Source organism: Indicator indicator, chromosome 10, assembly GCF_027791375.1.
Source record: "Indicator indicator isolate 239-I01 chromosome 10, UM_Iind_1.1, whole genome shotgun sequence".
Taxonomy (NCBI): Eukaryota; Metazoa; Chordata; class Aves; order Piciformes; family Indicatoridae; genus Indicator; species Indicator indicator.
The window spans coordinates 26,574,091-26,599,781 of record NC_072019.1 but is presented as its reverse complement, the minus strand read 5'-3'; the positions used below and the strand labels follow the sequence as shown (position 1 = coordinate 26,599,781).

At 39.8% G+C, this 25,691-nt stretch overlaps 1 protein-coding gene across 1 annotated transcript; it reads right to left on the bottom strand.

The window, feature by feature from the left end:
• Positions 1–977: 977 nt before the first annotated feature.
• On the bottom strand, positions 978–25,435 carry ATG4C (autophagy related 4C cysteine peptidase). Its single transcript, XM_054384077.1, has 10 exons — positions 25,360–25,435; positions 24,042–24,125; positions 22,863–23,096; positions 18,628–18,958; positions 16,168–16,238; positions 14,491–14,627; positions 10,213–10,291; positions 9,465–9,541; positions 5,073–5,192; positions 978–1,329 (listed from the first exon to the last, which is right to left on the bottom strand). Exons 1-10 carry the CDS (start codon positions 25,433–25,435, stop codon positions 1,159–1,161), a joined length of 1,380 nt encoding a protein of 459 aa, XP_054240052.1. The 3' UTR covers positions 978–1,158.
• Positions 25,436–25,691: the final 256 nt, after the last annotated feature.

The window sequence follows — 25,691 nt, the reverse complement described above, 5'->3', positions numbered from 1 at the left end:
AGTATTAATATAAAAGGCACATGCAGTTCATGGTTTCATACCTTGTTTTTTTTCCAAGCAATGTTAATAACATCTCTTAAATATTTCATTTACTTTGTTAAAACAGGAAATGATTGCTGTACATCAGTTTGGGATCAGAGCGCACACACACACACCCCATCAAGGAATCATCTGTACAGTAAGAACACAGATCAAAACAAAACTGAAACAAAAAACTAACCAACCAACCCAAAAAACCCCACCCAAAAACCCCTCACCAAAAAACCCAAAGAGAAAAAAAACATAATCACAGCCCAGAATTTGTTACATCCACTGCTCCATTTGCTCTGATTCAAAAGCTGCACTTAGAGAAGCCTCAACGTGATCAGAGTTGAAACAGGAAATAAACACTGCTCTTTTCTAATAATTGTCTCTAGCTTTGATTGGTTGCAGTTAATATTAATAGTATAACTTTAAAAATTGTGGGGAAAGGTAATATTTTATCTTTGCTCCTCATATTAAGGCTCCAAAGCAAGCTTAATGAGAAACCATTATAAAATCATACTGCTAAATAGTACCTTAACTCACAATTCAGCCTATATAATTCTATCAGTATTGCAACTGACAATTACTCCTGATGGATCCAACTTACCTTTCTCTTGCTGTGTGTGGCACCATCACAGTGTTAAGTAAGACTTGAGCTTATGGAGCAAGACAGAGCAGAGTTCTACCCTTACCACACAACTCAAGTTCTGTTCACAAGCAGAAATAATGTGGTCTCAAAACCTATGGATATGAGTCCATGACATAAAACCCCCACAGATCTGGCAGGGTTTGTCCTGGATTGACAGGACATTAGGGTGAAAGGCTCGGCTTGAGGGACAGGCCAAGCTTTCTAAGAGGGATTTGGGCACATAGCAGCACACTTGTCTTGAAGCAATGTCTTCTACCTTCACTAGCACAAAGTGGCCTTAGTAGTGACCAAAAATCATTAGTAAGTACATTTCTAATTGCCATTCTAAAGACTATTAACATATAAAACATGATCATTGTTATGAAAATAGACCAATCTCAGCACAAGCTTGCCTTCTGGGGTAGGGGGAGTAGGACACAGATGTCTGTTTCTTAAAAGGCAAGTGTTCCCCTGGACAGCTGCCAATAATCTTGTGTAAAACGTCCTTAAAGCAAGACAAACTCCTCTGTACTAAATCTTTTTAATCTTTTCTTTTCATCCTCAGAGAAAAGGTCACGTTCTTCATGGAGTGGACTGGAAGCAAAGTCATAGTCTCTAGAATGACCCTTCACAAAAGTAAACAAGGGGTATTTCTCCTTAGATGAAGATTTCAGCATCTACAATATAAAACACACAGCAGACAAAACGTTAATGGGGAAGGGAGAAGTACAATAAGCAGTGATGGCTGCAAGGTAAAAACCCGCAATTTTCATTTCTGTTATCATCACATTAAAACAAAATCATTGCACAATCTAAACATCCCCTCCTCCTGTTGAACACTTCCATTTCTTCTTCAGGTAGCTGCTAATTTCATGCCTATATCCTGCATCCTGTTCCACACAGATCTCACCTCTACCTACTGTTTGGGTCAGTGCAGCTGGAGCTCTTGTAGGAAGAGCAAAAACTCTAGAGTTAATGGCCACCAACACCTTCCTCAAGCCCAGGTATGAATTTTGCACTGACTAAACATTTCAGGGAGATATCTTTATTGTTGAATCACCATGTACAATAACAAATGGTTTTATTAAAAGCTTAAACCCATACACCTATGTGAATAAGGCAAACGAGAGTATGTGGCTAAAGCCAGACTGATGACAGCAACAGGTTGTGGTGACCAGGGTGCCAAAAATCTAGATCTGGATATAAGAAAACTGAGCATATAGCAAGCGGGTTGTGGGGAATGATAAACATTAAACAGAGCAGCAAACCAGATTTAATAGCAGATAAAAAGCCACCAAATACTGAAAGACATTTCAGCCTTTTGTTTTGAACACTTCATCCCTGATTATTATAATTCTGATTTTTAAGTTCATACCTGCTTTGAAAGAACAGCAGAGTGATGCAGCAATGTGCAGAACTACATTAGCCTAGAGGTATGGAACTGAAATCACTAAATGTGATTTCATTAGAATAATTAATCTAAAGCTAGTAAAAAATCCTATATAGATCTTTAAGCAGTAAGAACTATTTTAAAAAAGGCCATCAGGGGCTGAGAGGGAGTTTAAAAAGGAAAAAAAGGCATATCACAGTCACAGTAAAATCCTTGATCTTTACTGTGGTCTGAAATTTTCCACTTGTCTATTTTAATTGCATTTGGTTATTTTAAGGTGAAACCTGGGTGAAAGAGCAAGGAGACAGAGGAGAGACAGAGACACACTAATAAGCCAAAGCAAAAGAAGAGTAAGAAATGAGCATTAGAAAGGGGCAAAGTTTGTTGGCCATACAAATGCTTTTTTTTCCTTGAGAGGAGTGTATAATTGGATGCCAATCCTTAATCTCTCTGGGCTGAGTTCAAGCTGATTTAGGAGGAACAGGATCTGGTAGCCACATGAAGGCTGCTTGCTGGTCTGTGAAGTGGTTGGGTGGACTTAGGCCAGATACTAACTGCAACTCTGCAACAGAAGACTGACCACGGTATCTCAGGGAATGCATGGTGACCAACCATCACCCCTTCAGAGCTGGGCCCTCCACATCAGGACAGGTCATGGGCTTCGACAGGGAAACAGTTCACTGCATCAGCAGACACAAGCCTGGTACCAGTGAAGTAACAACATAAAAGTAGAAGCAGAGGCTGTGGCCAGGAACAGGGAGAGCCACCCCAGGGCTATGCAAGACCAGAGCTCCTTGCTGACCTCCTGGATCTGCCAGACAGAAACTGCTGTGCCTGCTTGGTATTTGGGCTGGAAGTGCAAGACAGAAGACCAGAGCCAGTCAGTAAATCCATTCTTCAAGACTCCAGGTCTCCTTAACCTATTGGCTATTTAATTGCAGGTATTATTAAACTACTCAACAATAGCTGCCTAACAGCAAGTACAGAAACAAAGGGGAACTGGGAGGTGACTTGGAGTCTCACCAATCACTCCATTAAGGCCCTTGAGTTCAATCCCCTAATTTCCATCACTGAATGTATGGCTCCTAAGGTTTATCCTCAAGTAATAAAAGCTAAACCATTTCTCTGAGCTACTCTTGCCCACAAAAGCAGCGAGAACTTGAATTTTTCAGTCTAGCCTATACAAGGAGCACTGGGACTATACGATCCTTTACAGTTCAAGAGTTCTCTCACTCAAATGGCAAACAAAGGGAAAAATAATGGAAGAGCAGGAAAAAAAAAAAGGATGTGAAGGAAGGATTAAAAAAAAATCACAGAATATTTCCAACATTGTATTTGTATCCAAACTTTCGTCTATATTCAAACTTATTGTACCTGAAATATATTTATATAAAATACTATCAGTAGTATTAAAGGACTTCTATCTAAAATACCAAGACAATAGCTCCAAGACTTTGAGCAGCCACAAGTATTTTCACAGCATGTCCAGAAAAAGAAATGCATTTAATCCCAAAAGAAAGGGGGAAAAAAAGAGGAAAAGGACTTCCAATGGAATCAATTTTGCAATTAAGATTTTTTTTTTACCATGTTATGACATCTTTGCTTATACATGACAGAGCAGGAAAACATGGAAGAATAGGAACTTCACTACTGAATCTTTCCATGTATCTGTTGCTTAAGAACTTCTGCTTCTTTAAATCTGTTTTCTACCTCTCTGTGTATCAAAGAAACAACTTCAACATTGATCAAAATCTACAGAAGATTACTTACAGGATTAAGTTTAAAAAGTGTTGTTCAATTTGGAGAAGAGAAGGCTCTGAAGAGAGCTTATTGTGGCCTTCCAATATCTGAAGGGAGCCTTACAAGAAAGCTGGGGAGGGACTTTTTAGGGTGTCAGGTAGTGATAGGACTAGGGGGAATGGATCCAAGCTAGAGAAGGGGAGATTTAGATTAGACAGTGGGAAGAAATTCTTCACCATGAGGGTGGTGAGACACTGGAACAGGTTGCCCAGGGAGTTGGTGGAAGCCCCATCCCTGGATGTTTTTAAGGCCAGGCTGGATGTGGCTCTGGGCAGCCTGATCTAATGTGAGGTATCCCTGCCCATGGCAGGGGGGTTGGAACTGGATGATCCTTTCGGTCCCTTCCAATCCTGACAATTCTGTGATTCTGTAAAACTGCTTTTTTGGCTATGAGGCTGATCCCAGCCATTCAGAATGCTACCCAAACACTAATTCTTTGTGCTATTGTGATAACTGCTGTGATTACAATGTTAACATTGTGACCATCTTCCGCTGCATCCTTTCATAGACTATTTTTTAAGATCACAAAACACTTATTTGCTACCACAGGTACCACGAGGTATGAATAATGCTGTATTTCATACAGGACCCTGCTGTAGTAATCAAGGGGGGGGAAAAACCTCCATTCCATTTGGACCTAAATGAACCTGTTCTAGGTGTTTTTCAAGGGCAGGACGTGATCAGACAGATCTGCTGGGTGCTAACTGCTCTGTAGACTTCCAAACATCGTTACCACATCACAAGCACGCTGCCTTGCACTAGGGTCCACCAGAAAAAGCACTTAGGCTAATGAGAAATAACACACAGTTTGGGATGGATCCAACACTTCCCTTTAAAGACAGCTCCCCCCTCTCTCCTCCCCGCAGGCCTGCCTGCCTGCCTTTCCACTCTCTCCCGGGCCAGGGGATCCCCGGGGTTGGTCAGGGCTGGCCACGGCCACCACATTCCCATTTCACGAGTGCCACCTCGTGGGCCTGCCACTGCCAGTCCCACCCCAGCCCAGCAGCTTGCTCCTCACACACCAACCCAACCCAGGCTCTCCCCAGGCTTTACCAACACCTAAATCCTGATGAAATGAAACCCTAGCTGGATTTCTCATCATGATAAAGGCAGCAATAAACATCAAGATGAGAACGATGTCTGCTGAGCAGAGAGAAGCTGATTCTCTCCTGGAATCTGTAGGCAGCACACGCACAGCTGAGGAATCAATGTGGTCACTTCAACACCTACCTTCGTTATTTCTTCAGAAGCCTTCTCAAAGTCCTGCACAGTTCTACAATAAAATCCTATTGTGCAGCTAGGATCCATTTTTTTGAATGACATCTTTTTGGGAGAAGGACAGTGGAATGACTGCAAGTTTCAAGATTAAAAAAAAAAACATGAGATACCTGGTTAGGGCCGAGAATGATACAGACCAAATGCATTTACTTTTTTTCCCCCACCAATAGCTTTAACATACAATCCCCCTCTATCACTTGAATTTAAAAGCCAGCACACACTTCTGAAGTAATTTCTTCTGATCCCCTCCCCAAACATTCAGGTGATTCTACTCTTCTCCACATGTATGTAACCTCCTGCTGCTTACACTGCGTTCCCCAAACTTGCACACACCACCAGCTCAGTTTGAAGTCTGTCAGAGCTCTGCTGCTCTGAGCAGTACTTTATGAATATTCCCAAGGCAGGGGAGGTGAATGCTCTTCTGCAAATTGAATTTGTAACAGCTTTTGCACTATCTTACAATTACTGCTTTACTACCAACGCCCATTGCCCCCTTCCCTCCCCCAGCCTTTATAAAAAGAGACATAATGGAATAAACCAACCTCATGCATTTTCATTCAGTAAATGAAATGGATTAAAAAACACCCCACAAAACCCACAAAGGCAAAACCATCTTGCAATAACCCACAAGTAGCAACATGCCAAACAACATGCCCCATGTTATAAATGTTTCTTTTCCTAACGTGAAATCTCTTTCCGTGACAGATGATGCTCTGACAGTGCTCTGAACTGATACTATGAGCAGCCGTGCCGTAAGAAAAACCAAACAAATACAAACCTCCCTTCCCCATACTCCTCACTCACAGTTAGTGACAGAAAAAAAAATCAGTAGATGCTATCTACCCCAGCTCTCTGTTTAGTTATTACAGGAACTATAGTTCTGGTGAAGCTCATTGTCCAAGTAACTGAAATTATTGCGTCACTACAGATTCTCTCTCAAAGTTAGCCCCTCTTTACTCTGCTTCTAAGAGGCAGGACTACCCAGCATCTCCTTGTCTTAAATCACTAGTGAGCCTATCCCAGCTGCTCAGGAACAAATGTGATCACAGCACATCTGCACCACACTGCACCAGAGACACTGCTGGAGGGAAATGCAGATTTTGTTCTTCATCAGATTCCCCTAGTGATCAACATTCTCCAGGGAATATTCTGTGCTGTTTCCTTCCACAGTGACATGCAAGCCATGTGCAGCTCCCAGATGTGCTGGCACCACACTGATCAGGACCATCACAGGAGCAGGACAACTCACCCCATGACAGCATCAGAACACGGCAGTGCGGGAGGTTTTTTACCAGCACCACAGTATTTCCCCTCTGAAGGATCACCAACTGTCCCCATCTCCTTTGGGTACAGCAGCAGCAACCCCTGGCAGCTTACAGCAAGCACTTGATGTATAAAAAACCCATTCTGTCTTTTTCTTTGTATTTTATTTGCCAATCAGGGAAGTCAACGTACAGATGACAACAGCACTGTGTCGGTGAAATAATTCTCCATATGGAAACATATTGTTCTTGTGCTTACAAACCTGAAAAGCATTTCTACTAAATCTCTGCTAAAAAATAAAAGCAAAGATGAGAAGTGCTATTTCTAAAAGACTGATTTCAGTCATTCTTTTCCCCCCCCCCCTCCTGATTTTGTTCAAATGTCACATGCAGAAATTGTACTTCGAATATTCAATTCTGAGTCATCGAATACACAATCAAACCCTGCCTAAAATACCCTAGAATGCCACTTTTCAGCAACAACACACACGGCAACTGCAGTCGTGCTCTGCTCTTCAGGGCAGGAGCCTTACTGCCACACAAATCACTGGACAACAAAGAAGTGGGTAGGATTTTTATTTTTTTTCCCCCACTCCTCCAAACAAATGGATTCTGGAAGCCAATACAGAGTGGATTGATTTCCAACTTATTCTGGACAATTTGTCAATTTTGAAAATACTCCCCACAGATAAATCTAACAAGCAACTATCCACGCTAAGAAAGCAATTTCTGCTTACTTCTGACATATCTGGACAAAGATATAATACTATTAAATGCCCTAAGCATTAAATTGCAATATATTTTCTGTCTGCAGAAAAGCATTAGGATGCCACCAAGCCAAGCTGGCAGCTCGCGTACCTCCAAAGTACATTTTAAAACCTGATTATTCTTATTATTTGGAAATTCCTACTAATGCCAGTCTGCAGCATAATCTGGAGAATTAGTTATGAGAACAGAAAGCAAAAAGATTTGCTTTTTTGTAGCTTGGACACTGAGCTATGGGATGACCTTAAGGAAGTCACTTCAGCGCTGCTGCTTTGTGCCCTTCCCATCTTTTGTCTGGCTTACCCAATTAAACTGTAAAATCTTCACTGTATTTTACTACAGCTATTAGCATAAAGGGGAAAGGATCTTGGTTATCATCTCTGGCTGCTGTCACAATACAAGCAGGAGAGCTGGAACTCACCAACTCTTCTTCCAGATAATTCAGTGGGGTGAATCTAAAAGCATCTCTAGAAATAATGGAAGTTTCTGTCTAGGATATTTTCTGATACATTTGATGACTCTGTTCTTTTGTTTATTTAATTCACAATAATCTAATTTTCTAGAGAATCTGATACCTCTATATCATGCCATGCTAATTAAGGCATCTTTTAAAGCATAAATACTGAAAAATATGTAGTGTTTGCTTGGAGTCAGCCCTAGGATTTGATATTAGCCCTGTGTAAATCTTTTGATATAATTGTTTTCCTCAACACTATTTGCTGGTATTTTGATGAAGGTAACTTCAATTTCTGTTACAAACCTTTCTTTTCATGATAAAAACAAACAGCCACTGCAGTTAACTCCACTGTTCTCAGCTGAAGTGAACTCTTAGCTGCTGTACAGAACAGAAGCCATGAAGATCTATAACTTCATTACACACTTTCTGACTTACAGTCTAAGTGTAAACAGTCAATTTAAGATCTCCTACTCAGTACCTTAGATGTAACTTTAAGGGTTGTGTATGATTTCTACTCTTTACAGGATTTCACTGCAAACCGTCCAGAGTTCTACATCAGGCAATTAGGTTTTTAGACGTGGTGAGGATATATTTGTGTTCCTCCTCCTTAGTGAGACACAGTATGATGTTTCTGAAATTGCTTCCATGTCTAGGAGTACTCAATCTCACAGAAGACAGTGGTGTGAGAAGCCACTACTAATAGCCAACTCTGTTCTAGAGCAGTGGATGCACCCAGAGTGTTTCTACACTGAATGAAGACTTGCTCTAAGGAGGCTGGAAGTTCATGTTGAATTTGGACACAAGATCAAAGCAAGTTTGTATGGATGGCACCGAATACTTCTCCTGTGAGTACTGTAGCTACCAAACACTTACTTCTGCAACTGATAATGTTTTCCCATGGTACTTCTAAATTGAGTTATTTAATTACCTCCTTCAGCTCTATTTTCAATGCAACTTATTTGGCAAGAGGTTAAAGGGAAAACACTACTGTAAGAAAAAAAAAATGCACAACCAACAACAAACGAAACCAAGCATGGTTTTAAGACCAGAGCCTGATGAGATGCATTCCACACATCTAGCTGCACCTAGTAAGTCATGCCCTAGAAAGGGGGCAGGAAGGAATCAATGCAGCATCTACACTTCCAGACCTGTCAGTTTCTGGGAAGCTGCTATTATTCTGTTACATAGCCTGAGTAAAAATAATAACAAAACTTTTAAAACCAAGCAGTTCAGAAGACTTGAGTAGAATTCATCTAGGCAGCCAAAAACCTCATTGCTATGCCTCAAAAATTTCCAATTGTATGAAGGTTAAAAAAAAAAAAAAATTACCAGCAAAGTTGTTAGGAGCAGAAGCTACATTTTAAATGATACCCACCTACTCCAGGATAGAAATGTTACAAATTCCTGGAAAAATAAAGCCGGAGGTGAACCTACAGGAACATTGGCTCCTGACAGCAGAATCCTGCTATTGAATACTAACAGTAATTCTCTCCATGATTTTGATTGCAACTTGAATTTAAAATGAAAACAGAACTGACAAAAAAGACTAACTGGGAAAACCAAATAATTCAGGTTTAAGTACTGGAAATACTGACTTCAATGAAGTGATCACCTATTTTTGAGGTTTTCTGATTGTTAAAACTAAACAGATGAAGATTAATGAAGTAAAAATTAAATCCCCATGCTGAGTTTTTAACCTCTGATCATTCTGTTAATTATAGGCCTATAAAGAAGAGCAGAACTTTGATAAATAACATGTAACTGTAAAGCCATAAAGATGCAGCTAGCTAGAACATTGCTAAATAATTAGTGTTTGATTCATATGGGAAGAAAATAGTGCCAGGTCTATATCCATACTACCTCAAGAGGGAAATCCTTTATGCTGACATCTACAAAAGATTGGCAGTAATGAGGATCCATGTAAATCAAACTGTCATCTGCAAGGACAAAACAGAAGACAAGTAATTCAAAAAACACCTTATTATTACACTGCTTACAATCCAATTTCTATGCAGAACAGATGAAAAAAAAAAAAAAAAAGGGAAGAGCCAGCAAGTAACTGCTTGCCAGGCTGATATTCATTGACTGCAGCATAGGTTTTTGCAGGAGAGATTAACTTTTGCATAATCAAATATGCTTGTATAAGCAGAATTTTTATAAAGTGATGAGACTGTCATTTAATTTTTGGTGATAAAATTACTTTTACAAACACACAATTATATTCTGGAGTTTGCATATGAAAAATGCATCATGCTGCTTCATCCTGACAGGGAGAATATATTGCTTGTCATTTAAGGATCAACTAACACTACTTAAACTAGTAAAAAAAGTAAATATGTAAATAAAAACTGCCAGACAGTAGCAGCAAAGGCTCCTGAAGTTGGGTGAAACAGATAAATTATGCCTTGTTTGTGCAACAAAGAAAATTAAATGTGCATTTTACAGAATCCAATTACTGCATGGGGTAAATGACAAATGACTGGACTTGGGTAGATATGATGAATTAATAAGGTACTCATTTTGCTATTTTAATCATGCTATTTCCCCATTGGCTCAATATTAACTTAAAGAAAAATATTGGAGAGCCACAACAGATTAAAACACTAACCTTGAAATCCAGCAAAGTAATACGACTGCTTGGGTCTGCCACCGATAATACCAACACAATACTCAAGGCTTAAAATTCCCTACAACAAGGAAGAACAGTGTTAAACACAGAAAGCATTAATCGGAATTAAAATCTCTGCTGTTTCTTTGTTGTTTTTAGACAAACAGCCTTTTTTTTTTTTTTTTTTTTTTTTTTACTTCATGACTCTCTGGGGCTTGACTTGATTTTTAGAAGCTTACAGCTCATCCAAGTGAAAGCACCACCAGATGTTCCAGAGGAGGTCCTTCCTTTTTTTTCATGAGATGTCCATACACTGAGAGAATTGCCAGGATCATTTTGAGGGAAGAAACAAAACCTAATGTTATACAAGCTGAGTACAAGTTGCTTAGTCAAAAGGTGTCCAAGTATTCAGATTTACAGAGTTCATATTAATTTACATCCCTGCGCCTGAGGGCTCTCTTCTTTTTGCATTCAAATGTAGAAATCCGTCTAGAGCGTGAACTTCTACATCATAGGGAAAAATGCCAGTTGAAGCAAAAGTAATTACAAGATAGAGCTCTAAAAACAGCAGCCCAAAACACAGGAGGAGAGACACACACACAAAGACAAGGCCCATAAATCTTACTGGATGTTGACTGGGAGGGTAGAGGAATCAGAGCCAGCAGTATGTAGAAACTTGGAGACAGAGACATTGCAAATACAGCTAATGGGATTTCAAGGGAGACCAGTCTGGAGGTGTCAAGGAAGAAATTTACCAGCCACAGCAAAGCTGGGAGGTGCTAAGGACAGAAGGAGGCAGTCACACCAGTGCTGCCAATCTATTTCTGCTCATTCAGGCTGCAACGAGCTGGGTTCTGTAATGCACCTGCCCATGCTAGCACACAAACCTAGGATATCTATCATTACATAATAAAATGTTGATTTTTCTCATGGGGAGAAGGATTTACCTTTATCCACGTGATTTTGCCAAAGTAAGAACATTGCAGTAGTTCAACTGACTGAAATTCCTCTATCACCCACAAGTTCTGGATGCAGTCACAAGCAACAGACACCAAAGAAACCATCCTTGATCATTTCCCTATTAAAAAGCTCCTAGCAAAGGAATGGAAGAAGGCACAGAGGACTTCCCTCTCCCTTAAACATATTTCTACTCCTCTGGCTTTCATGAGGCTGTTTTTCACCAGGGCTCATTAGGATTTTTGTGAACATTCAGTCTTGGCTTCACACCATTCTCCATTAGTTATCCCACCAACTCCAGTGGGAGATGAATTTTGCCAGCACTGAGCACTTTGGAAAGCTGAGCCCAACTGTTCTAATGCAACTGAAGCCCAGGACCATTAAATACTCTGAAAACTGAACAGCCTTTAAATGTTCATAAATCACCGTGGTTTCCTCACGGCGCTAGATGAGTGCTGGGTCCAAAAACTTGGATGCTGGCCCAAAATGGGACAGCAATCCAGCAGACCATCAGTTGAGCTGAAGTGAAATCTCCATTAGCTGGCAGTCACATCTATATCCTCTCCTCTAAGAGATCAAACCATGAAAAGTATAACCGTTACATTATCATTGTATAAGTAGGGAAAATTTCTCTCAACAAAATGATTGATATTTCATGTACTAATAAGAGCAAAGCTCCTCAAGAGAAAATGTTCTCTGCTTAGACAATGATAAAGTAATGGAACATAACAAAATCTATTGTACTCCTCACCTGAGATGCTAACAAAGGCAACTTCAGCATGGTTTATAGGGGTCAAGACAAAGTGCTGCTTATTTAAAGTAAGAATGAGGTTTTTGTAGAAAACACTCCTCCACGGCTGAGCAATACAGAAGCTTCAGACAGATCAGAGGGAAAGGCTGAAACAAATGAAGGAAGGCATATTCTCTGCCAGGGAAAGAGAAAAGGAGCAAAGCTACTCAGAGTAATGAATAACTGTTTAATCTAAGGGAATTTTCTTGTAGAAGTGAATGATAAAAAATTTATCCATTTTCAGCCATAAATATAAAATCCTTTGTAAAAATTACCTCTTGTACTACATTCTGAAATCTGCATTTTTAACTTAAAACCAGACCCCAAGAAATGTAGTCACTTCTTGTGGACAGTCAAAATAGAGACTGGAGTGACTAATACATGCAATTGAAAGCCCTCTTATCACAGTCCTTGTTTTAAGAGGCTGCAGAAGGCAGCACCCAGCTTGGTAAATGAGCAGCAGAAACCACCCTGGTGAGTTGTACTAGGCAAGCTGAGATGAGGTAACTGTGCTATGAAACTCAGTGCCATGCAAATGTATTTTACTCTGGCAAAAGAGGGGTTTTGAGAGCTAAATGGTAAAAGCTTCTGAAGGGTAAAAGTAGGCAATAATAAACCTGTCAATAATAAAAGTCAGAAGAGACTCCAGCTCTTTCACATTCTTTTGCTGAGAATCATAGAATCAGTCATGGTTGGAAGGGACCACAAGGATCATCCAGTTCCAACCCCCCTGCCATGGGCAGGGACACCTCACACTAGATCAGGCTGGCCAGAGCCTCATCCAGCCTGGCTGCAAACACCTCCAGGGATGGGGCCTCAACCACCTCCCTGGACAACCCATTCCAGGCTCTCACCACTCTCATGGGGAAGAACTTCTTCCTCACATCCAGCCTGAATCTCCCCACTTCCAGCTTTGTTCCATTCCCTCTAGACCTATCACTACCTGATAGCCTAAAAAGTCCCTCCCCAGCTTTCTTGTAGCCCCCTTCAGATACTGGAAGGCCACAAGAAGGTCACCTCAGAGCCTTCTTTTCTCCAGACTGAACAGCCCCATCTCTTTCAGTCTCTCCTCATAGGAGAGGAGCTCCAGCCCTCTGCTCATCCTGGTGGCTCTCCTCTGGACACCTTCCAGCATGTCCATATCCCTCTTGTAATAGAGGCTCCAGAACTGGATGCAGTACTCCAGGTGGGGTCTCACCAGAGCTGAATAGAGGGGGAGAATCACTTCCCTTGACCTGCTGGCCACACTTCTCCTGATGCAGCCCAGGCTCTGGTTGGCTTTCTGGGCTGCAAGTGCACATTGACAGCTCCTGGTGAGCTTCTCATCCACCAGCACCCCCAAGTCCCTCTCCTCAGGGCTGCTTTGTAGGAAAGCTGCAGAAGCAACTGTGTGTTAGCTTACAAGACCAGGCACTGTGTGTTTTCCTGGACCTGACTGTTTCTAGGAGTTTTCTGCACTTAATATTGAAAATAAAGTAAGGTTTCTGCAGGTCATGTGTGACAGCACAGGCTTTTCCTAACTGTGACAGGATTAAAACTTCTCTAAAATCAACTATCTGAAAAGATAAGAAGCAGGAAAGAAAACCAATTTAATAGTTAATCACTAAAATAAAAGGCTTCATAGCTTTGTCTCTCTGTGACATTAAAAAACAAGTCTTTGAGAAAATTTTACAGATAAAGAGACAAAGTAAAATTAATAATAATAAAAAAGATGTTAACGGACTCTCATATTGTGTTGATGCTACTACATTATGGTATTTTACAAAGTAAACCAAGACTTTATAAGACATAAACAGCAATGATAATGCAGGAACAGGACTAGGAGGAGAAGCGTTCTTGTGCTCAACAGGTGGGATTACAGAACATCTTCAGGTGTTAGCACCATACACAGAACATCTGCAGAGAGGACAGCATAGACATTCCTCCCCTCTGTCTTCTCCATGAGTTTTACTTTTCCCAGGCAATTTTTATGGCAACTGCTTCCTACTCCTGCATCACTGTCCATAGAAACATTCCTCCTAATGGCCAGAGAGTGAAAAAAACACTTAGGGTAGTGACTAAAGGTATAAAAAATTTCTATCCTCTGTCTCTTAAGAAAAAAAGAAAATAAAATGGGAAGAACAGACAAGGAACAACCTTATACCATTTGACATTTAAGAAGCTAAGAAACAGAACAAGGAGTTTAATATATTTGTATTTTAAAATGCTGACTGATGCTTAATATGGCACAACTCTAACAGCATATGTAACTAAATTACCAGTTGGAATTTGAGCAGCTGCCTTAACGTCTTTTCAGGTAGTGGCTTTAGGAGCAGGCCAGTTATCACTGCTTCACCAAGGGACATCATGTGCTTTGCAATTATGTCTGATCTTCTAATAGGGAAATTTAAAATCTGTAAAGTCAACCTTTACAACCTTCAACTGTAAAATCACCACCACACATTTAATAGGTAGAAGATTACCGTTGTGAAGCCACTGCTCATAGCACCTAGTGCTACTATTTGAAAAATGATTGAACTCTCATTTCATACCTTTACAAACTCTAAGTAGTCCGTGTTTGTTCTCTCTCCACCGAGCCTCACAGGAACTAATATAATCACAGCTTTTGTGTCTGCTTTTCCAGAATCCATAAAGGAACACTGTCTGTCAATAACATCTGAACTGTAGACTGAAAGGAGACACAGGGGAAGATTTGTATTTAAAATCCAACCAAAGACATAGCTTTGTAAAAAGACATAGCTACAGCTTGGCATCTCTTGCTTTGACAAACCAAAGCTGCAGCCCTTCCAAACCCTCCTGTCCTCCTGAAACACAACTCCCCACTGACTCTGATGAAAATTGTGATTATGCCTCCTTGTTTCCAGCAGTGTTTTGAAGAACGCTCATCTGCTGCTGCTCACATAAAACGCATTTGCCAAGGAAATGCAGAAGGGGCAGGTTGGGAGAAAGCCAGTAAGTATTTATTCACTTCATATAAATTTCTTCTAAAAGGAGTAGGTTAAAACTTGAAAGCCTAAAACTAAGAGCAACATCTACATGTTAAAAAAGATAATTGATTTTAATAAATACTCAAGTTCAATGTCTAAAGTTAACACAACATGGTCATTGAAAGTGAGTGAAAAAACACAATCATAGAATTATGGAATGGTTTGGGCTGGAAGGGACCTCCAGAGGTCATGTAGTCCAACTCCCACCAGTCTAAGAGAGATGTGAAAATCGTCACCAGAACAAAGCAGTGAAAAATTAATAAAGTTTTAATTTGTGCTGTCATTGTAAGTCAGGTGAAAGTGGTTTGTAGGGTATGATTAAACAGTGTCTCTTTCAAACCAGTTTGATTGATTACCCAGGGATGTCAATCTTGTCTCTCCTACCCCAAGATCAGTTAAGACACAACTAAAATTTTGGGCAGCTCAGCATGGCTACTGAAGTAATAGAATCATAGAATCAAGTAATACATTGTAGTAGATCTTGAGGACTATGGTCATTAGTGTGAAGCTTCACCATGTCTTTAGCTTATTTTGTCATCCTGTTCTGCTCCTGAACACCCAGAGCTCAGAGCTCCTCTGCCTGTTGTTGATTATTTAAAACATTATGCTGGAGCAGAAGAAAGGTTACCACTGACTCAGGCTCAATATCCTGCTCACATCTTCGAGCTCCAAGCAAAAATGACTTCTTACTAGTCTAATAGACTGGCACAATGTTGTTTTTTTTTTTCCACTAGAAAAATGGGTAATAGAGAATCCTGTAGTGCAAAAGGCACATAAAATGTAATTAACAAATCTAACTGAAGTTTTTGTCAGTCATTTGGTCGGGTTTGGGAGGTCATTTTTAGTAAGACATGGAAGTTCTTACTAGCTTATTGCTAAAACAATGTTGAAAGGAGTATAAAACAAATTACTAACAGATTCCAATCCAAACCAAAAAAATTACAAAAGGAAGACCATAAGGAAAAGTTATTTTGTTGAGTTTGGAATTCCATTATCTTCCACTGGAAGATACCAAACAAGCAACATACAAAGCTTTCAAGTTGTGATGCCTAATTCTCAAAGAGCACAAACATCTGCATTCATCAAGAAACCCTTTGTCTAGATAAAAATTTTTATATCCGTTTTTTGAGTCTATTTCTTTCCTTCAGAGCTCAGTGCTTGCTGAAAGGCATAAAAAGCATCTAAAACGTTTGCAAACATTGACATAATCACAACATTTACCTGTGCAATCCTGAGCAACATAGACTGTTACTCCTTGCAGCTCAGGGTCTCTTGCTTCTTCAACAGCTTTTCTAAGTACAAACACAGAACTATTTGATTCATCTTTGGTTTTACATTAATTAACAGTTACATTATTTGACTTTAAGAAACAGGTTGGTTTTGTTTGTTGTTGTGGTTTTTTGCTTTGATTTGGGGTTGGTTGGTTGGTTGGTTTTTATCCATTCCGGATAAATCAATTTTTATCCATTTTCATTATTTATATCCACTCCTGATAAAAACAAACAGCCACCACTCTCACTCCCATTTGTGTTTAAAGACTGGATACCAAGATACACTGTATATGGGCAACCTGTTTTTCCCAAGCCAAGATGACAGTATCTGGATATTTAGAAAAAACAATGAAACCCACCCAAAAAAGCCTCAAAGAAAAACATTAACAAAATTCATATTCACTACCCGATTTCTTTCTGTTTATAACAACTGTCTGTCCACAACAGTTTTCTGTCATTTGTATTGGGATACTTAAGGCTAAATTTGCTGACAAAAATATTACTTTTAACTCGATCTCTTTAACTAACCTCAGGTCATAGAACTAAGCACAAATTAGCATTGTTTGTTTAAATAAAGGCTAGGTCATAAAAAGCTGAAAGATTACACCAAGACTTTCAGCAAGATAATGGAGAGGAAGAGTAATGGGCCTAAAAACTAAAAGCAAACAAAGAAAGTGTTCCAGAGAGAGGATGAGCCTTTGGCTTCAACACAGGCTTGCATTAAATGGTCACTATCCCTTTATTCCATACTATGTTCTGAAGAATCATTTAATATAGGTGTTCTCCAGTTATGAGAGAGCTGTATGTTGTTAGAGCTGCTGTAAGAGAGAAAGGAGAGCTAGCAGGTATCATGGAACGGCTCAGGTACAAAGGGACCTCAGAGATCATCTTCTCCAACCTCCATGCCATGGGCAGGGACGCCTCACAACTAGACTTGGCTGCTCAAGTCCGACCTGGCCTTGAACACCCCCAGCTGTGAGGAATCCACAACCTCACTGGGCAACCTATTCCAGAGTGTCATTATCCTAGTACTGAAGAACTTCTTCCTAAGATCCAGTCTAAACCTGCTCTTCCTCAGCTTCAAACCATTCCCCCTTGTCCTGTCTCTAGAAAACCCTTATGAAAAGTCCCTCTCCAACCTTCCTGTAGGATCCCTTCAGGTATCGTAAGGCAGCTCTAAGGTCTCCCCAGAGCCTTTCCTCTTCTCCAGGCTGAAGAGCCCCAGCTCCCTCAGCCTATCCTCATAGCAGAGATGCTCCAGCTCTTTGATCATCTTTGTGGCCTTCCTCTGGACTCACTCCAACGGTTCTGTGTCCTTCTTACGATGGGGACACCAGAACTGCAGTGTTGGAAATGATGGATGGGTTTGTGTTGGATGAAATTCCGGACCAAATTCCTCCCCCTTACTGTTAGGTAAAAGGGCTACTGCAATTTATAGCAAGAATAAAGAATTCTGACAGTTTCTATTATTATAAAAAATAATAAACATATCACATATATAATGCTAACAAAGACATCTGCATGTCTGCATACAGCTGATTGTTTCAGCACAGTCTCACTTAAGATTAATATATTTTGATACTTAAATAGTAAATTCTTCTATTCACACATATAAACATATACTTCTATACTTAAATACCAATTTATTCCATTCACATATATATGAAATGTATGAGCTTCAGTTTCTTCTGCTTAAATGACTTATTAGTGATTCATTTTATAGATATACTGGAATCCACTAAGAAATAAGCATATCAAGCTATAAAAAAATAAAAATCAAAACAAAAAAAATCAGATATTGAAAGAAATTGCATCTTAAGACACAACCTATGCAGAAATTTGACTTTCGACTTTTTTTTTTAACCACACTGAATGTCACAGACCCTTTATTTTACTGTGATATAATTATAATATTAATAGTCCCATACATTTACAGTTTCACAAGAATTTGATGTGTGCAAAGAAATGCTGAAAACATCAATTTTAGCTCTGACATTTCATTACACTATCAGTACATTACAGCCCCCAGGTTACAGTATTAAAAAGAAAAAAATAATCTGTAATGTTATGCATGTTCCAAGGTTGAAAGAGTGGTTAGTTTTTAGAACATTTCATTAAATGTAGCTCTGCTTAACACCCAGGTTTGGAAGAGATACTTAGGACCACTCTTGCCCAAAAAAACAGGAATATCAGGTTTTTCCTGAAATAAGACTGAGTCCAGTTCCTGCACTTACTGCTCCTTCCCTCCCCGCCTCCAACGATCCCTAGAATTGCTACTCCATGGACCTTTTACAAAGCAAATAATCAACAGTTAGATGCTCAATTAAGCTGAAGTAATCTCATGACAGTTTGAAATGCTTCTTCTCAATGCGTAAGGCACAGTAACAACAAAGAATAAAAGTATTTTTACCTTAAAATGTGTGCCACAACCGCAGGCCCATACCAATCTCCTGCGATTTTCCCAGACTTCTTTCCATATTCTATCAGCTGATGTAAGCCAAAAGCTGCCAGTGGAGAGTCGCCAAACCAAGAAATTATTTTTCTATGATAAACTTCATTTCTCCTTTCATTGTCATCACAGTTTCTCTTCACTCTTGGCCGGTGGTGATTTGACAGGATCTTGGGTTCTCTCTCTGCTGTAAGTGATGCTTCAAACGATGCTGTCAGCTTTTTCACTGTGTGGGCTGTCCATGATTCAGCATCCGAATTGTCAATGTCCAATGCATCTGGCCAGACCCAGGCTGCAGCAAGACAGTTTAAGATGCATATTAAGCTTAAATATTAACTTTTTGGTCCAATTAGCAAAGCACGTCCCCTTCTTCCCTCAAAGCAATAGGTACTTCATATACTGAGATGTTAAAATGTAAACGAAGAATTAGAGTGGAGTATGGTTTGCCTTTGATTTTCTGCTGAATGAGAGGTGAAACAAAATACTAACAGTATATTTGTTGGTAGTTTATGCTGTCAGAGAGAGAGGTCAGACTCCATGATCCCAGCAGGAGTAGGGAAGTGATCATGCCCCTGTAGTCAGCACTGCTGAGGCCACAGCTTAAATACGGGGTTCAATTTTGGGCCCCTTACTACAAGGGCATTGAGGTGCTGGAGTGGGTCCAGAGAAGGGCAATGAAGCTGGTGAAGAGCCGAGAACAGGTCTGATGAGGAGCAGTTGAGGGAACTGGGGTGGTACAGTCTGGAGAAAAGGAGGCAGAGGGGAGACCTCATTCCTAGCTACAACACCCTGAAAGCTTGGAGTGAGATGGGGGTTGGTCTCTTCTCTCCAGTATCAGGTGACAGAACAAGAGAAAATCACCTGAAATTGTGCCAGGGGAGGTTTAGTTTGGAGATTAGGAACAATTTCTTTCCTGCAGGAGTGGTCAGTCATTGGAACAGGCTGCCCAGGGAGGTGGTGGAGTCATCATCCCTGGAGGTGTTTAAGAAGACTGTAGCCATGGCACTTTGGGACATTGTTTAATGGCCATGGTGGTGTTGGGTTGATGGTTGGTACTCGATGATCCTTTAGAGGTCTTTGCCACCTGAAACAGTTCTATGATTCCATCATCCCAGGCAGTTAAATACACAAATACTTGCTTACAAGGCACAGGTTAGTACTCTCTTGCATACTAAAAAACTATCATCCAAAAAGTTTTATCCATGTCAAACAAGGAGTTTCAAAAGCTGTTTTTAATTATTCTGGTTTGTCAGTTATTAACAGAAAAAAAAAAAAAAAAAGAGGCAAACGTGAGGAATTATTCATGTAAAAACAAACACCCTGGCAAAATGCCACAGCAGATCAGCAGAAAAACAGACAAGATTTTTTTATTCACCAAATTTGTCAGTTCCTTATCAAAATTCCCAAACGTGTTTAAACGTTATTCAGCACAGTATCTACAGCCTGCATTTCTAGCTGAAGGATTCTCCAGTGATGCATCCTACACACAATGCTCCTCTCAAAAGTGTAATGGTGGTTCAGCACATCCAGAGATCAGTAACGCTGCTTTGGTCAGGTGCCTGGAAGCCTCTCCCACAAGTTCAAACAACTACTTGCAACACAGGGCATAAGGAAACCTCTGAAAGACACTGAATGGACTCTGAAGGTCTCCAATGAACATCCCTGAGGGCAAAGGGAAGGCTGCCATGTGCAAGCAAGTTAAGAAGTCCTGCACATGAGGTACTTTTGCTCAGTGGGCTGAATTTGGGTAAGCACTTGGAGGTCCAGAAATCTGCCATTACAGGGGTGAGAGGAACCTTTCCTGATGGGAGAGCAAGAACTGCAGCCCTCTTCGTAATTCCTGAAGCATTCATATAAGAGTCTTTCAGAAACACAGAGGCAGCTATATTTTAATTCTAAAATCTAACCTAGGGCTCCAGTAACATCATAGCCACAGAGTCATAGAATTGTTTCAGTTGGAAAAGACCAACCATTGTCTGATTCTACCAAGTCAGGTGCTAAGCCATGTCCCTCAGCATCACATCTCTGCCTCTTAAACATCTCCAGGCATAGGGATTCAACCACTACCCTGGGGGAACCTGTTCCAGTGCTTGAGAACCCTTTCAGTGAAGATTTTCTTCTAACATCCAACCTAAACCTCCCCTGAGGCCATTTCCTTTTATTCTATCACTCGTTACTAGGGAGAGGAGAGCAACTCCCACGCGATTGCAACCTCCTTTCAAGGAGGTGTAGAGAGCCAGCCTCCTTTCCTCCAGAGTAATCATTGCCCACTCTTACAGTGTGACAACAACCCCACATCAATGCTTCCCACCACAAGTGGCACCCCACAGTGAAACCTCATGTTAATTATTCCCTGTAGACCCAGGCAGATGCATAAACCAAATAACATCATCACAGGTCTTGCTATTTCTGTACTGCAAGCTTCACATTTAAGTGAGCGTCTTAAGCATTGGCATTTCAAAGTAAAACTTTCCAGTACCTTAATATTTAAAATACAACATAATTTACAACATCATTCAGCAATATCTGGAACATTCCAGGTAGCAGTTGAGGTGGAAGTATTCCAGCTAGGAACTGCTGCTGAAGCATTGCTTTGTAACAGAAACAATACCATTAAACTATAATGAAAACATCTCAGGGAAAAGAGTAAACACTGATGAAAAACTTCATGCAAACACTTAAATATGTTTCAAAAGCTACCCAGACCTCATAAAAAGCTTTTCAAAAGATAATTCACCAGCTGTCAGAAGAGTAGGTGATGAGGAAAGTAGTCCAGAAAGACCTACATATTCCAGTTTTCTATGCATTTGGATTGCCCCAGAAACACCAGCACTCTGGAATCATCAAATAGCCTTCTAAATGAGGGTGCATGGGGGACAGTGCAAGGAATTCTTTGCAACCATGGATTTTAAAGACATAAACCTGGGGCTTTTTTGTTTGGGGTTACTTCAGAATGAGCCATAATACATTCCTACTTACAGGCAAGCTTCTGATCAGATTTCTAATCTTTTTTAAAATGTATGTATAACAAAAGGTCTATTTATGGGATTTGTGTTCTCAGCAGAAGTATTTTCATAGGTTTTGCTATTTGCAGTCAGTTGAAAGGGATAAAGAATGTTTTATGACTTCAATATCTACAGCAATAGGAACATTCAGTAAGCCAATTTGACAGTTCAGTCATAGCACTGCCAAGAAAGAAGACTTTGTGATGCAGCTGTTTGGGCCTATGTTCACAGTTTACATCATTTTTGCACAGAAAGTACAAAGCATTATCAAAATAGGCCTTTGGAACTATCTTCTACTGAAGGATTCTTGGGATCCAACCAATGGCTGAGTAAACAATACACTCTCTGCTCTCTAACTAAAGTGCCTGGCTCTTTTCGATTGTTTTGACAACAAACAGTGGTGAGATAGGACATGATCAATTGTTTGAAAGGGGCAATGTGGCAGATGATGAAAGGGATTGAGAAGAGGATGGAGAGAAAAGGTGATTAGCTCTGAGAACCACAAATACCTCTATGTGGGACATGGCTTAGCATAGAAGAGCAAGGAGGAAATGCAAGTTTAGCGTTTGTAAGCAGAAAGTGTTCCAAGTCTCCTAAAGCTACTTCTTTCAAATGGCTGTGACTCAGAATATTTTGAAACAGACAATGGTAAGAAAAAATGGGAAGTTCCTCTGTAAGTACATGGGGGATGGAGGAAATGAAACAGTCAGAATTTCCACACAAAGAATGATGTATTAAAGTTCAATTAACTCAGTACAGCAATACTAGAAGAAACTGAATAATGTACAACTTTAGAACTTTTGCCATAGCCCACAGCTATGGGCTGTGGAACTCTTTTCCACATCTTGAGTTCCAAGAAATGAGCAAGTTTCAAGAGAATTGGGCACTTGGATGGATAATAACAACATCCAAGTATGGAATCGCAAGTTTTTTGTGGTATTTTACTTCACAGTTAGCTTCTGTGGAGTTTCCAGTATCTTCCTATCACACACTTCAGTATTTCCTTGTTCAGAGATGGAAGAGTGGGACAGCTAGAACACTGCTCTAATGCAATAAAACAATTCCAGTATTAATTAGGAGTCTAGAAGCAAAACCAGCTTGCAATTTAGGCCTGGGCTACAAAAGACCATTACACCATCTACAGAACACCCATGTTTATCATGACAAATAAACAGACCTCTCCTAACTTACCTCTACCAAGAAAATGAAGCATGAGACCTTGAGCCAGCAGCATTTGACCAGTTCTCAGTGTGCAGCCCCAACCACAGTCCGTAGTTAAGGCAGATCCCTTGATCTGAGGAAATTCCTCTCTGTAAGTCAGCCATATTCGAGAAATAAAATCCTTACGGAACTCCTCAACGTTTCCTGAAATCTCTGTGGTGATTTTATCAAAGTTGGACCCATCTGCAGAGGGTTCACCAGATTCTGTAAGGCAAAACACAATTGAGCTTGTAAGTTGGTGTGGTACTCATGTTAGTAGAAGAAGAGTGAAAATCATACAACTATTCTATCAGAAAAACAGGGTAAACTTGCAAAGAGTAACAATTGTTTTAAATAGAAGAAAACTGGAAGGCAAACCTAGTAAAAATGTGCCAGGTGAAAAGAAAAAGAGCAACACAGCCTACTATGCCAGTGGAATCACTGACATGCAAGTAAGCAGCTGCTTAATTCACCTAAAGGTTAATGGTCAAGTGTGGAGGGAGGCTGGCCCTTGCTCCAGTTAGAGAAGGATTTGTTTAGTCTTTGAGTTGGGAAAAAAGGTAAATATCTTGTAACTGAAGAGAAAGACTAGACAGAATTTGGTTGGATGTGTTAAAAAGGTTGTTTACTAATTATAACCTATTGTATGCTTTGCTTAAGCATATGTCAGTAATTAACAGCCAATTAGGATATGCCAACTCTGCTTAAAGAAAGGTATATAATCTGTCTGTGTAATGCAGTAAAGTTCTTCACTCAGAAACAACTGGGCCCCACGCAGCCTGTGGAGATGTGTGCTTGCCCCCATCAGTCAAGCAGAGAGACATCTGCTACATACTGGAAACGATAACAAAGGTATCGGTGTAGAGTTTCTTTGTACAGGTACTGTCCCTATTTCAGTCAGAAGACTTTAGAAAGCAAATCTCCACCTGCTAGATAAATGAAGTGCAAATTACAGCACTAACATTTACAGAAAAAGCAAGACTGCAGTGTAAAATCTGAACAAAGCAGGTTGGGATGTATTAGAGATGGGGTTGGATATTTAAATGAGTATTTTCTAAGATCTTCCTGTTTATAATTCCACAGTAATGATCTTCTTTATTGAAGATTAAAAATGCATCCACAGAGGTCCTGCTGATTAAAGCTGGAATGAGGTAAGTTCTGTTTACATACCATCAGTTTTGAAGTGGTAACACTTTCCCAGCAGAAAGACTGGAGAGTTTCTACTGAAGTAAGTTTTGGTTTTCAAAACCCAACCTAAAACAGATGCAAAACAAAAAACAAAAAAAAAAAAAAAAAAAAAAAGAATTTGTGACTCGTGTATTCCAAAATGGACTGCTAATGGCATCTGGTTAAGCCAAAGGTAATTCTTGAAGAGGAATATAGAGAAAATGTACTGAAATTGGGGGTTGCTTGCATAAGTAACAAAAAGTTCTGCAAAACACTGATTAGTTCTGGTTTAACAATAACGATGTAACCCATATATGGATGTGTGAATCTTAATACAATGGTACTACTGTGCAGGAATTGTTAGGATACAGAAATGCTAAAGCTGAGCTTAAGTTGCTTTATCTCTGTCAAGAATTCGTAACTGCATAGTATGACTCTGTGAGGTTTCCAACTCCAATAATAACACACAATAAGCTCCACATACAACCCGTGAAAGTGCATGAAGAGCACAGATTTTCCACAGGATTAATTAAACATACTTCATCAAAAAATTAAACTGCAGATTTCACACCCAAAAGGGCTAGTATAACGATGCTGAACAAATTTAAAGGGTCAAAATGCAGTTTTTAGGTTCTGACAGTGTCCCCAAACAGCAGCTTTTTCACTTAAGCCTAAATCCTATGGAATTTATATCCTAAATTCATATTGCTTCTTGAACTCTTCCTACCCTATATAAAGGATCTTTTCATTTTCACAGACATCTCCAAAGCTCAGTTATGAGAATTAACAAAATTTATCAGAAACTTGGTGGTAAATCTGAGGAACCTCGGTTGTAGAGTTAGGTAGGTAGAAAGTATAAAAGTAAGATTAAGGACAGATTAGAAAAAGAATTGAAAAATCTAGTTGCTTGTTGACAAATTAACGATGTTCAACAGTGGAAAAGGATGTTACTCCAGTGTGTCAAGTAGATTCTTCAGTGGAATTTGTATTTCACACACCTTCCTACTTTTTCCAAGAAAGCACATATAAAAATACAAACTGGGCAGATGAATCTATGTTTTCCCTGTTTAGAGGTTTATTTACTGATCTTAAAATCAGTAGTTTTAAAAGAAATTATGCAAGTTTATTTGAAAAAATTAAAAGCAAAAGGATGTTGGTTTACTTGGGCTGTTAATAGCATCAAAGCAAAAATGGCTTCAAGGGCCACATAGCATTTTGATTATTAACATTAGTGAAGTTTCTAAATCATGATCCCATTCATGTTAACAAGAAACATTCCATTCAGTGGAGGCAGGATCTAACCACTTACTGTTTCACTTACTGTATTTCATGTTGTTCCATGCAGACATAAACTTTGATTTTAGCTTTTCTACTTCATCTGTCCCTGTGGCCTCCATATTCAAATTCTAGAGAAAAAGCCATCGCTGTCTTGTGAGACGTTCAATTCTGCTACTGTAAAAACAAAAATTATAAACATATCCATGGGCACTGAGCACACAGGGTATAGAATCACCACCAACCCACTCAGGTACTTAAGCCTAACATGGCCAGAAACAGTAATAAACTGGCAGAATCCTCCACTACCAGGGACCGAGAGGCAATCATATCTTCCATGAATAAGTAATAAAATAACCTAATTCCAAATATACACCA

Coding starts and splice junctions, on each gene's coding strand:
- ATG4C (XM_054384077.1), bottom strand. CDS start 25,435: ATGGAGGCCACAGGGACAGATGAAGTAGAAAAGCTAAAATCAAAGTTT. Junction 24,126..25,359: donor ATGGAACAACATGAAATACA/GTAAGTGAAACA, acceptor CATCTGTTTTAG/GTTGGGTTTTGAAAACCAAA. Junction 1,330..5,072: donor CTTCTGAAGAAATAACGAAG/GTAGGTGTTGAA, acceptor TTTATATTGTAG/ATGCTGAAATCTTCATCTAA.